We start from the raw sequence: 14917 nt of genomic DNA, 5'->3' as shown, positions 1-14917 counted from the left end.
GGATTGGACAGGCTAGACATAGGAAGATTGTTCCCGATGTTGGGGAAGTCCAGAACGAGGCGTCACAGTTTAAGGATAAGGGGGAAGCCTTTTAGGACCGAGATGAGGAAAAACTTCTTCACACAGAGAATGGTGAATCTGTGGAATTCTCTGCCACAGGAAACAGTTGAGGCCAGTTCATTGGCTATATTTAAGAGGGAGTTAGATATGGCCCTTGTAGCTAAAGGGATCAGGGGGTATGGAGAGAAGGCAGGTACAGGGTTCTGAGTTGGATGATCAGCCATGATCATACTGAGTAGCGGTGCAGGCTTGAAGGGCTGAATGGCCTACTCCTGCACCTATTTTCTATGTTTCTATGTTTCTCTGACACCTGGACCAGATGAACTGCACCCTAGGGTTCTGAAAGAGGTCATGTTAGAGATTGTGGAGGTGTTAGCAATGATCTTTCAATAATCATTGGACTCTGGCATGGTACCAGGGGACTGGAAAATCGCAAATTTTCCTCCACTCTTTACGAAAGTAGGAAGGCAGCAGAAAGGAAGTTATAGATCAGTTAGCCTGACCTCAGTGGTTGGGAAGATGTTGGAGTCATTTGTTAAGATTGAGGTTAAGGAGTACTAGATCACACAGGACAAGATAGGACAAAGTCAGCATGATTTCCTTAAGGGAAACTCTTGCCTGACGAACCTGTTGGAATTCTTTGAGGAGATTACAAGTAGGGTAGATAAAGGGGATGTAGTAGATGTTGTATATTTGGACTTTCAAAAGGCCTTTGACAAGGTGCCACACATAAGGCTGCTTACTAAGTTAAGACCCATGGTATTACAGGAAAGTTACTAACATGGTTTGAGCATTGGCTGATTGGAAGAAGGCAGCGAGTGGGAATAGAAGGATCCTTGTCCAGTTGGCTGCCAGTGACTAATGGTGTTCTTCCAGGGTCAGTGTTGGGACCACTTCTTTTTATGCTGTCTATCAATGATTTAGATGATGGAATAGGTGACTTTGTTGCCACATTTGCAGATGATATGAACATTGGTGAAGGGGCAGGTAGTGTTGAGGAGACAGGTAGGTTACAGAAGGACGTGGACAGATTAGGAGAATGGGCAAGATGGTGGCAAATGAAATGCAATGTTGAAACTAGAATGGTCATGCACTTTAGTAGTTGAAATAAATGTGCAGACTATTTTCTAAATGGTGAGAAAATCCAAAAATCTGAGATGCAATGGAACTTGGGAGTCCTCGTACAGAACACCCTGAAGGTTAACTTGCAGGTTGATTTGGCGGTGAGGAAAACAAATGCAATGTTAGCATTCAATTCAAGAGGGCTTGAATACATGAGCAGAGATGTGATGCTGATGCTTTGTAAGGCACCTTGAATATTGTGAACAGTTTTGGGATTTTCATCTAAGAATAGGTGTGCTGGCATTGGAGAGGGTCCAGAGGTGATTCACAGGGACGATTCCGGGAATAAAAGGATTATCATACGAGGAACTTTTGATAGCTCTGAGTTTGTACTTGCTGGAATTTAGAAGGATGGGGGGGGGGGAATCTCATTGAAACCATTCAAATGTTGAAAATCTGGAACAGAGTAGATGTGGAAAGGATGTTTCCCATGTTGGGGGAGTCTAGGACAAGCTGGCATAACCTCAGGATAGAGGAGCATCCATTTAAAACAGAGATGTGAAGAAGTTTCTTTAGCCAGAAGGTAGTGAATTTGTGGAATTTATTACCACAGGCAGCTGTGGAGGCCAGGTCATTGGGTGTATTTAAGGCAGAGATTGATAGGTTCTTGATTGGACACTGCATCAAGGTTATGGGGAGAAGGCCAGAGAATGGAGCTGGGGAGGGGAAAAAAGGATCAGCCATGATTGAATGGCAGAGCAGACTTGATGGGCCAGATGGCCTAATTCTGCTACTATGTCATGGGCATATTATCAACATTTAAAAGCCATTTAGTTAAGAATATGGTTAGAAGAGGGTTAGAGGGTGATGGACTTTGAAGAGCGATTTGTTTTGGTGTTGTTTAGTTGTATAACTTTAGCAATATTATTCCCTCAAGAATTCTGAAATTGCAAAATTCTTCAAAGAAGCAACAACATCTCTCTACAATCAATTCCAGTAAACTATCAAGAAATTGAGGTTCCATTCAAATGGCAGGTGCAGGGCAGCTCTTATTGCATCAGAATGCTCTTCTTCATTCAGGCTAAATTTGGTATTAGTCACATCATTAAAGCCCAATTTAGCTACTCTGATGTCAAATTAGAATTACACTCTGATTATTGTCACAATCTGTCTACTGTTATATTTGTAGCAAACATACAAATGAGCCATGGTATATGTGATAAAAATGGTGTGAGTTTTGCTAAAAATGTGCACTTGCATGTGGTCCATAGCATTTCATCCAAATCAGACCTGCTTTATCTAAGCATGGGATATGACAGAGCATAACTTTGGAGGTCTAGTTGTTTTGTTTACATGGGCTTGAGTGCATTATTCTTTTCTCATCATTATTAAAATATCATGCTTCGTGTATACCCATCACCTGATCATTAATTGTCCCTCGCGGTATCTAGGAAATGGCTAATTTCAATTTATAATGCCAGTAGTTACTATGGAGAAAGAAATAGAATCAGAACTTCTGATGCCAAGCTATTAAACTGAAATATCAACTCTGTGTTTCAATCTGCAGATGGTTGCCTATCTAATAAGTCTTTGCAATGTTTCCTGTGTTTCTCAAGATTTTCATGTTTGGTTTTGTATGCCAATGGCAATGTATGTGCCACTCTAAGAAAGTTCCCCAGCACACTTCAGCCTTGTCTTGGAAGTCTTGCTCTTTGGGCTTCAGGGAGGCTACTCAAACTGCAGTAGGAGCATCTCACTAGTGCTTAAGTGAAAGCACACTGGTAACTCAAGGTCTCCTTTTGTGCATTGAAAACACATTGCTGATAGTCCCTGTGTACCATGCTGGCAGTGCCAAAATCCAAACATATTTGAATTCCTTCTCCATAAGTGACTTTAACTGAGATTATAGAAACGCTGTCATTTAAGATGACAGGCAAAGTACCAGTTTCAGAATAAGCGGGGATTATCAAGAATATTTATTGAAATATTGGTTTGAAAGTGAATTGAAAATGGATCTGATGAAGAAAAGGGTTAAAATGCACTATATGCTTGTTTTAACACAGTGTAGCACTGTGCTGATATCAGCAAAATTGTGAATTTTGAAGCTTTAAAAGATTTAATTTTTAGATAGCGAAAATGGGGAGAAGAACAAAGTGGTAGTTCATGCGTTTAAGCAATAGAAAAGTATTATTGTCAAATGATTTATGTTCATGGTTATGGGCTAGGTTGGGCTGAAATGCAAATTGAGCTTTAGGCTACTGAGTCAATAGAATAATTAAATAAATTTATTGGAGAGGGCAGGATTATTGTTTTCAGTTGGTCATCTGCTTTCATGTAAAATAAGATGCATGACATAATTTACATGGTTCGTGTTGTGATAGTTGTAGCTCCGTATAGTTGTTTTTAAGTTAAAAGTTGGTGCAGAATAGTATGTCTGTTTGCATAATAGTATTCTAACTAAACTTGATGATAAGATTAGAAAAAAAATTAGTCACTTTTTAATAGATGCCTTTACATTTTCATGTTTACTTGAGTAAGGTTGAAAGCTTATTTTGGGGAAAGAATGAACAATGTGCTTTTCTGGCTAGACACTTCCTTCTCTGTCTGCACTACATCTGGAAATATATTAAAATATACTGGAAACTAGATCTTTCCCATGGTTAATTATTGCACATATGCCCACTTTTTACATATGTTGACTCATTCCAGATGTGTAGATCTTTAAGCTGAATCTATTCTGTGATCTAACAATATCCAGAATGGGGATGCTAGCAAAAATGGCCTGATATGTAAGGTTCAATTTGAACTTCCACTCTGCACTCTTAATCATACTGAATAAATAAATCATAGAAGACACAGTTGGTGTGAAGTGTTTTGGGGTTAGCATGAAAATAAATTAATTTTGTAGGGATTCTGTTCTGACAATTTCACTGTCTTGTATTGCCTCTTATCTCTGGTTGAGAAAATATTCTAAAAATAAGAAAGTAAAACTAAATTGCTGTTGTGTGGGCTGTCACCATCACAGGTTAAAGACTCCTAATGCCTTTGCTGTTATAACTTCTGGAATATCACCATTATCTACAAAAAAAAGCAGTGGAATCCCAGAAGTTAGACGTTCAGATGTACCTTGTAACTATTATAAGATTATAATAGTTACCTCCTCTGCTATCAAATTTTAATTTCCTTCATCTACTTGAAGTCTGTCACCATTCTGATTCAAAACTGCTAAAAGTATCTAAAAACATGGGCATTGGCCCATAGAGGTAATTGGAGGATGTGTCACAGAGTATCATCTGGTGTTGTGATTGCTTCAGGTGTGACCTTAGCAAGGCAGTGATACCACCAGTGTTATACTCCTTCTGGGAGCATAATTTGTCCATGCATTGAAGACAAAGCTCCCAATAAAGGAAACCATATAATAGATGCAGTGCTCCGTATTCTTCATTGCTGGAAGTGCAGCAGATGTTGAAACCATTCTGATGTTATGTAAACGGCAACAATGAATATCAATCAAGACAGGTTATATAAAAACAACCAAACATTTATTAAACATGGATAAACGATAAGGTAAAAAACCTTAAACTTTAACCGGAAGTTAACTGATATGCAGCTGTTCAACAACTCGTCACTCGGCACTGGTTTCTTAAGGCGTTAAATGCGAAAACAGTTCTTAAAGCGATAAAGTCAAATATAGTTCTTAAGGCGATAAATTCGAAAGTCCAACAGATTTATACGTTCAATCGGGAGAGACTTCTCTGGAGAAGGACTTCTTCATAGACACGACTTTCCTGCTGGTTCTGTCCACAGGATCCACGATGCCGAAAATAAATAGTTTAAAACAACTGATCTTAAATTCTTTTAGAGAGAGAGCAATCCTTTGCATGAACTCTTTGCTGTTTTTGGCAAGAGTTACCTCCGATGCAGGTCGCTACACCTCCAACGAAGACTCAATAAGGTCGATCCTTTGTTAAACTGCCAAACGATGCCGACTCCTCTTGATCCTTTGGTCCTGTACTTCGATGAAGTCGTCACTCTCCCTTCTACTGTTGGAATTGAGTAAATCAGCACATCTAGCAAAAAATTCCAGTCCAATAATATTGTCTCTTGCAATATAACGCAAAACTCATTTTTAAAAATGAAACTGCGTCACAAAAACAAACACACAACAGAAACGGAAACACACCACATTCTACCTGGAAATCTACAAACTAAAAACTAACTGCGTCACCTGGGATCTTCCCTTATATACCCATAGTGCATATGTCATCATGTGACCTCACATCGGTGGGAAAATCACATCAGGTGACCTGCAAAAGACCATTACGTCATTCTCCCAAAAAAAAACACAGATCTCCTTGAGCATGTAACACTGAACACACAGTTTTTTGGCACAGATATAGGGAATAGTAGGGAAGCAACTAGAAAGGATTCTTTGGGATAGAATTTATGAGTATTTGTAAAACCATAGCATAATTAAGGAGAGTCAGTATGACCTTATGCAGGGCAAGCCATGTCTTGCTAACTTACATGAGCAAGTTAGCTCGTTGCCTACCTGGATATAAGATGCTGTTTTGACAAGGTAATTTGGCTTACTATTGTTACATGTACTGAAATACTGTGGAAAAAATTGTCTTGCATGTTTTTCGTACAAAATCAATCCATTATACAGTGCACAGAGGTAGTACAAGGTAGAGCAGCACATCCAGAAGATTAAAATGCATGAGTTCATGGTGGATTGGCCATTTGGATTTAGAATTAGTTTGCTCATAGAAAACAGGGTAGTGGTTGATGGAACTTACCTGACTTTAGGTCTGTGACTTGTATTCTGCAGAGGCCTCTGCTGTTTATGATATGCCCAAGGTTACAGTGCGATATAGATTAGCTGCAAATATGAGCAGTGAAATGACAAATGGAGATTAATCTAGCCAAGTATGAGGTGCTGCACCTAGAAAGATCTAATGTGAAGGGTAATATACTGGTTATGGCAGGACACCTAACTGTGCTGATGAGCAGAAGGATCTTGGAGTGCAAGTTCATAACTCCCTGTAAGTAGGGAGGATGGTAAAGAAGGTATATGGCATGCATGCCCTTATTAGTTGCGGAATTGAGCTTGAGTTCAGAAGTATTATTCCAAGTATTCAGAAGTATTATATATGGGGGGGCGGGAGGGTTAAGGGGAGGGGGGTTGGGTAGATTTTATCTTTTCATGTATTCTTTTTGAAAATTTAATAAAAATTATATTAAAAGAAGTATTATTCCAAACACAAGAAGAACTGCATATGCTGGAAATCCAAAGTAAACTCAGCAGATCAGGCAGCATCTATGGAAAAGAGTAAATAGTTGATGTTTCGGGCTGATACACTTCTTCAGGATGTTATATTGCAGCTGTTGGGCACGTGGCCAAGTGGTTCAATGCGTTCGTCTAGTGATCTGAGGGTCGCTAGTTCGAGCCTTAGCTGTGGCAGCGTGTTTGTGTCCTTGAGCAAGACACTTAACCACACGTTTCTCTAGTGTCTGTGCGAGGAGTGGTGTCCCACACAGACTCCCAATCTGTGCCTTGTGAGGCATGAAAATGCCCGACGCAGGCCTCTCATGGTCTGAGTTGACGTTCCCTCCCTCCCCCTCCCCCTTCCTTTATAAAACTCTAGTTAGTCCACATTTGGAGTATTGCTTTCAACACTGGTCATTCCATTGCAGGGAGGATATGGGTGGTTTGGAGAGGATGCAGAAAAAGATTAGTCCATAAAACCATATAATAACCATATAACAATTACAGCATGGAAACAGGCCATCTCGGCCCTTCTAGTCCATGCCGAACTCTTGCTCTCACCTAGTCCCACCGATCTGCACTCAGCCCATAACCCTCCATTCCTTTCCTGTCCATATATCTATCCAATTTAATCTTAAACAACAACATCGTACCTGCCTCAACCACTTCTGCTGGAAGCTCATTCCACACAGCCACCACTCTCTGAGTAAAGAAGTTCCCCCTCATGTTACCCCTAAACTTTTGTCCTTTAACTCTCAACTCATGTCCTCTTGTTTGAATCTTCCCCACTCTCAATAGAAAAAACCCATCCACGTCAACTCTATCAATCCCCCTCATAATTTTAAACACTTCTATCAAGTCCCCCCTCAACCTTCTACGCTCCAAAGAATAAAGACCTAACTTGTTCAACCTTTCTCTGTAACTTAGGAGATGAAACCCAGGCAACATTTTAGTAAACCTCCTCTGTACTCTATCAATTTTATTGACATATTTCCTATAATTTGGTGACCAGAACTGTACACAATACTCCAATTTTGGCCTTACCAATGCCTTATACAATTTCAACATTACATCCCAACTCCTATACTCAATGCTCTGATTAATAAAGGCCAGCATACCAAAAGCTTTCTTCATCACCTTATCCATATGAGATTCCACCTTCAGGGAACTATGCACCATTATTCCTAGATCCCTCTGTTCTACAGCATTCTTCAATGCCCTACCATTTACCATGTATGTCCTATTTTGATTAGTCCTACCAAAATGTGGCACTTCACATTGTTCAGCATTAAACTCGATCTGCCGTCTTTCAGCCCACTCTTCCAACTGTCCTAAATCTCTCTGCAAGCTTTGAAAACCTACCTCATCATCCACAACACCTCCTATCTTAGTATCATCTGCATATTTACTAATCCAATTTACCACCCCATCATCCAGATCATTAATATATATGACAAACAACATTGGACCCAGTACAGATCCCTGAGACACACCGCTACACACCATCCTCCAATCTGACACACAGTTATCCACCACTACTCTCTGGCATCTCCCATCTAGCCACTGCTGAATCCATTTTACTACTTCCATATTAATGCCTAACGATTGAACCTTCCTAACTAACCTTCCGTGTGGAACCTTGTCAAAGGCCTTACTGAAGTCCATATAGACAACATCCACCGCTTTACCCTCGTCAACTTTCTTAGTAACCTCATCAAAAAATTCAATAAGATTTGTCAAACATGACCTTCCACGCACAAATCCATGTTGACTGTTCCTAATCAGACCCTGTCTATCCAGATAATTATATATATCATCTCTAAGAATACTTTCCATCAATTTATCCACCACTGACGTCAAACTCACAGGCCAATAATTGCCAGGTTTACTCTTAGAACCCTTTTTAAACAATGGAACCACATGAGCAATACGCCAATCCTCTGGCACCATCCCCGTTTCCAATGACATTTGAAATATTTCTGTCAGAGCCCCTGCTATTTCGACACTAACTTCCCTTAAGGTCCTAGGGAATATCTTGTCTGGACCTGGAGACTTACCCACTTTTATATTCCTTAAAAGCGCCAGTACTTCCTCTTCTTTAATTGTCATACTTTCCATAACTACCCTTCTTGTTTCCTTTACCTTACACAATTCAGCATCCTTCTCCTTAATGAATACCGAAGAAAAGAAATTGTTCAAAATCTCCCCCATCTCTTTTGACTCCACACATAACCTTCCACTTTGATTCACCAAGGGACCAATTTTATCCCTCACTATCCTTTTGCCACTAACATAACTGTAGAAACCCTTTGGATTTATTTTCACCTTACTTGCCAAAGCAGCCTCGTATTTTCTTTTAGCTTTTCTAATTTCTTTCTTAAGATTCTTTTTACATTCTTTATATTTCTCGAGTACCTCATTAACTCCAAGCTGCCTATATTTATTGAAGATTCCTGTCTTTTTCCGAACCAAGTTTCCAATATCTCTTGAAAACCATGGCTCTCTCAAACTTTTAACCTTTCCTTTCAACCTAACAGGAACATAAAGATTCTGAACCCTCAAAATTTCACTTTTAAATGACCTCCATTTCTCTATTACATCCTTCCCATAAAACAAATTGTCCCAATCCACTCCTAAATCCTTTCGCATCTCCTCAAAGTTAGCCTTTCTCCAATCAAAAATCTCAATCCTAGGTCTAATCCTATCCTTCTCCATAATTACACTGAAACTAATGGTATTGTGATCACTGGACCCGAAGTGCTCTCCAACACATACGTCCGTCACCTGCCCTGTCTCATTCCCTAGTAGGAGATCCAACACTGCTCCTTCTCTAGTTGGTATCTCCATGTATTGCTCCAAAAAACTATCTTGCACACATTTGACAAACTCCAAACCATCCAGCCCTTTTATAGAATGGGCTTTCCATTCTATGTTTGGAAAATTAAAATCTTCCACAATCACAACCTTGTGCTTACTACAAATATCTGCTATCTCCTTACAAATTTGCTCCTCCAGTTCTCGATCCCCATTAGGTGGTCTATAATACACTCCTATAAGTGTCACAACACCTTTCCTATTCCTCAATTCCACTCAAATAGCCTCCCTAGATGAGTCCACTAATCTATCCTGCCAGAGCACCGCTGTTATATATTCTCTGACAAGCAATGCAACACCTCCCCCTCTTGCCCCTCCTATTCTATCACACCTGAAGCAATGAAATCCTGGAATATTTAGTTGCCAATCACACCCCTCCTGCAACCACATTTCACTAATAGCTACAACATCATATTTCCAGGTATCAGTCCATACTCTAAAGCATAGGAACAGAATTAGGCCATTCAACCCATCGAATCTGCTTCAACTTTCCATCATGGCTGATTTATTATCCCTCTCAACCCCATTCTCCTGCCTTCTGCCTGTAACCTTTGACTCCCTGAGTAATCAACATATCAACCTCTGCTTTAAATATACTTAATGACTTGGCCTCCACAGCCACCTGTGGCAATGAATTCCACAAATTCACTATCCTCTGGCTAAAAAAATTCCTCCTTATCTTTGTTATAAAGGGATGTCGTTCTATTCTGAGTCTGTGCCCTCTGGTCCTGGACGTAGCTACTAAACGAAACATCTTCTCCATATCCACTCTACCTAGGCCTTTCAATATTCAATAGATTTCAATGAGATGCCCCCTCATTCTTTTAAGCACCAACGACTACAGGCTCAGAATCATCAAATGCTCCTCGCACATTAACCCTTTCATTCCCAGAATATTTCTCGTGAACCTCCTCTGGACCCTTTCAAATGCCAGCACACCTTTTCTTAGATAAGGGACTCAAAACTGTTCACAGTACTCTCAAGTGCAGTCTCACCAATGCCTGATAAAGCCACAGCCTTACATCCTGGCTCTTGTGCTCTAGTCCTCTCAAAATGAATGCTAACATTGCACTTGCCTTCTTTATTACCAACTCAATCTGCTCTGCAACTTAACCATTAGGGAATCCTGCACAAGGACTCCTAAGTCTCTTTGCACTTTGATTTTTTTTCTGCCAGTTTAGAAAGTATTCTATGCCTTTATTCCTCCTTCTAAAGTGCATGACTATGCACTTCTCTACATTGTATTCCATCTGCCACTTCACTATCCATTCTTCAATCTTAAGTACTTCTGCAGATTCCCTGCTCTCTCAACACTACCTTCCCCTCTACCTATCTTTGTATCATATGCAAACTTGGCCACAAAGCCATCAATTACGTCATCCAAAACATTGATATAATGTGAAAAGAAGCAGTCCCAATTTCAGACTCTACAGAACACCAGTAGTTACTGGCAGCCAACCAGAAAAGGCCTCATTTATTTCCACTCTTTGCCTCCTGCCAGACAGTCAATCTTCTATCCATGCTAGTATCTTTCCTCTAATACGGTGGGCTCTTCTCTTGTTAAGCAGCCTCATATATGGCACCATGTCAAAGGTCTTCTGAAAATCCAAGTAAACATCATCCATTGATTCTCCTTTGTCTATTCTGCCTTTATCAGAATGCTTTCTGCATTTAGAGGGCATTACTATAAGTAGAGGTTGGACATACTTTGGTTGTTTTCTCTGGAATGGCAGAGAATGAGGGGAGATCTGATTGAGGTTTATAAAATTATAAGAGGCACAGATAGAGTCGGTAGCTACTATATTTTTCCCAGGGTGAGAATGTCTAGCATAGTGGGCATTCTTTGAAAATGAGGGGGCAATGCTCCTTCTAATGTGTAATGACCAGTGTGCACAAAAATCTTATACTGTGCAATTTTCTGCATGTGCGCGCTGAATTTTTAACTGGAAGTAAACCTGAAGCTATTCTAAGGATAATAAACTACTAAGTCCAGTTTGTTGTTCATTGTTTAAAAGAAATAAAATAATACACATCAATGAGTCTTATTTCTCATGTACTGTACAACAGCATGTAATAATATCAATCTTTTCACGTTATTAAAGTTGTTTAAAATTGTCAAACAAAACTTATAAAATTACAAATCTAGTTGACAAAATATTCAGATAGGTATTTTATTTGGCAGTCATTGCATTCAGCACATATTTTGTAGCTTATAGATGTATTCATTTTAACAGTTGGCAAAACACTGTCAATAAGAAATTTGATCTGCTCTGGGTTTGATCATTTTTGTTCTCATTCATTTGCACTCTCACAAAACATATATAGCAGGCCTGTAGTGGGTAATGAAAGATTTTCTCACCGGAATTTTTGTACACCGTTCATATGTGACTTGCTTGTTAAATGATGCTTTAAAAGGTCAAATTTCCAAATATCACTCCATTTCTTCCCACTTGCAATTTCTCCAGCAACTTTTGCATTGTGACAATTCATGCAGGTAACACCAGTTTCTGTATTGTACATAAACATTATTCGTAGCTGCACGTTCCTGACCTCATGAACTTTCAGTGTAGCAGTTTCTACTGTTTCATTCAGCCATTCCGCTTTAAGTGAACTAGCAGTTTTGTGGTGCTTTGTGTCCTTTGTTTCTTTAGAATTCGACATAATGAATCAATAATTTCTTCAATAAAAACAGTATAAATAAGCCAGTCCTAAAATCTGCAGACAAATCATCGCAAATTCCACGTTGTCAGTACTGTCCGCATCAGAAACTGGAGAAAGAGATGTGATTGTGAATGATTGTGAAATATACTTAATATGCCAATGAAGTAGAGGATGACAAACTTTTGTGCACAGTTTAAATTCCTTTGTATGCTAGTAGCAAAAGATGTATGCACACGCACACCTTAGAAGGAACATGGTGGGGGGGAGGATTAAGTTCAATGGAAGATGTCTGGGGCAACTGTTTTACATAGAGCATGGTGTGTGCCTGGATTACAATTGCCGGGGGTAGTGGTGAGGGAAATATGACAGAAGTATTCAAGAGATTCTTAGATTGGCACATGAATATACAGAGAATGGAGGGATATGGACATTGTGTAGACAGAAGGAATTGGTTTAATTGGAGATTTAATTTATAGATTAATTAGTTAGCCACAACACTGTGGGCCGATGGGCCTATTCCTGTTTTGTACTCCATGTAGAAGTAGCTTGCTTTTGATGTCTTCAAAGATCATTAAAGTACGAACAAAAGGTGAGCATTAGTGTATTATTTTTGAATTGAAATATCCTTCATAATTTTGATACAGGATTTAAATATAAATATGAGGTTTGAGAATTAAATACAGGTTTCAATTGTCAATTCAAGAATGGAATTTTCTTAAAATCTAGAAGTGAATTACAGGGGCATTTCTGCCCTCTAGTGTTCAAGGATTAGAGCGCTAATATAATAAGAATATTAATGTTAAAATAGCTTCCTTATCTTAAAGGAGGCTCCAGAAGTAACAACTGTGTATAAAGATGAAGATAATGTAATAAATTCACAATCTGAGTGTGTAATGAAAACCACACAATCTGAGGATAATGTGATAATTCCACAATCTGAAGAGGAAGTATTAATGCAAGATTTTCATCAGATGGCTGAAAAACAGGTGAGAAAGATGTAGTTTAATCTTAATGGGACTGTACCAGATAAGTATAGTTGTTTGATTAGTATTTTGTTTTCAACAGAAGATGAGGAAGTAATCTATAGTTTATTTAATTTTAAATAATATGTAAAGTTCAACTGATAACTGTTTCGCAACTGCATTGCTGATTTTTATTTATGGATTTATTGGACATTGAGAGTTCTTGTGGCCCTGTTCTACTTAAGTTTATGTGTTAATTGGATGATCTAGTGTAATATTCACACATGAAGGACTTTTCAAGAAGGAAGGAAATTCAAAGAGCAAATTTTCATTGTATTCCTTTGGGACATCTAGGAGTTAAAAATAATTATCTCGCTTTGTTGGCAGCATTGTAAGCTACATTTTTGAAGCCTGGGTCAGCCACTTCCCAATTCTTCTACTGAATTATTAAAGTTACTGCTTCTATATGATCCAAGCTAAACAATTATCATTATAGGAGTGCCTTCCATGCTCTCGCTAAATTTGGCAAGCTGTTTTGCTTTCAATATCCCAGTGATAATATCTACAATAATTAACATTCAAACTTTCACTAAACTGTTCTTGCATACCTGTGCTTTGCATTATCTACTACAGATGTGTAGGATGGTCAACTGCACCTTGTAATAAAAACAAATACATTCTGTAGATCTAACAGGAAAGGAGGACCTGTATTTTGCTGTCTTGTTTTTCTCTTAAATGAAAAATCATGGAACTATACTCATTCCTTTTTAATGGGTCTTTAATTTTCATTTAGCTTGACTGTTAAGGTGGCAGCAACATCTTTTGTTTATTTGGAAATTGTTCACTTGGAAGGAACTTTGTCAAAAGCTGACGCAGAGTCAAACTAATGTCTTCTGCGATATTACCATTTGTTTTATCCTTCATGTTTTCAGGTGCGTAGAGATGGATAACAGGCAGTACTAAATTCACAATAGTGGGTTTTTGTTTTAGTTATTTCTACATTTTTGCTCTCTACAAACCCATTTGTTTTTTACTTTTAAGTTTTTTTTCTTGTAATAGATCAAAGATCTATAACTTCTTGGAGCAGTTTTCTCACCTTTCTTAAGTACACTTATTAAGCATATATCTCTGCTTCTATGCCTGTTAGATTTCTCAAGAAAATTAAAAACCCTTCAGGTCAACAATTAGCACTTAAAAGTTATTTTGATATGCTCCCCAATACCTTGGGAAAATGTGCCATTTAAACTGCAGGACTTTTTAAGTCACACTTTTTCTAGTATATTCATCTGTTCTATTAGAAGGCAGTACAGTGACCTGAGCTAAGGAGAGCCCATTGGTAAAATGATTTAAAGTAGGGAATGCCTCGTTGATAGTTACACTGAATCAGGTGTGGTGAGGAGCTATTTAGATCAGTTATGCCAGTGGGAAAAACAGTTGGGCAAACAACATTTGCTTCAGATTACTGTGTATAATTTGGAAAATATTGTATCACAATGTTTGTGCAACTATACTAAAGAAAAGATGTGATTTTATTGGAAAGAGTGAAAAGGAAATTTAAGATGATATTACCATGACTAGGAAACTATGGCTATGATAAAAGGTTGAATAAGCTAGCATTTTTTTGGAAAAAACAAGGCTGAGGAAAGTCTTATGTATTATAAGAAATTAGAAGGGGAGTTTTTAAAGGCCTTGTGAAAATCCACATACACCAGAATAGAGAGAATCTATAATGTCCCATACACAGCATAAACTACAAGATGCGGTATTGATAGACCTTAGCGGCCTGGAAAAATCAGGAAGGGTAAAATGTACAGAGTGATAGTGACTTTTATCTCTGCTGGTAAAGTGGTCCAGATGTGAGGACATACTTGGAGGTCTGCCTACTTTTAGCTGTTATACTAAACTTTACATCTGATTGAAGGTTTACAATGAAGAGGAAATTTTTAATTTCACATCTCTGGTGAGTGCCTTGCCTTCTGATTGGGTTGTATTGTGTGTCATTTTACAAATAAGATGTTTCCTCTTTAGG

The 14917-nt window shown here is 38.5% G+C and overlaps 1 protein-coding gene across 1 annotated transcript in view; it reads left to right on the top strand.

Annotated features, from left to right (window-relative positions):
- Window positions 1–14917, top strand: part of ttc6 (tetratricopeptide repeat domain 6) — a 323626-nt gene that overhangs the window by 34229 nt on the left and 274480 nt on the right. Inside the window, exon 3 of the mRNA XM_072279505.1 lies at window positions 12751–12912. Coding sequence (XP_072135606.1) covers window positions 12751–12912 — 162 coding nt within the window. The remainder of the gene's footprint in view (window positions 1–12750; window positions 12913–14917) is intronic.

This window comes from Mobula birostris, chromosome 1 (assembly GCF_030028105.1).
Source record: "Mobula birostris isolate sMobBir1 chromosome 1, sMobBir1.hap1, whole genome shotgun sequence".
NCBI lineage: Eukaryota > Metazoa > Chordata > Chondrichthyes > Myliobatiformes > Myliobatidae > Mobula > Mobula birostris.
The sequence above is the reverse complement of the archived record's forward strand: the minus strand, read 5'-3'. Positions and strand labels throughout refer to the sequence as shown.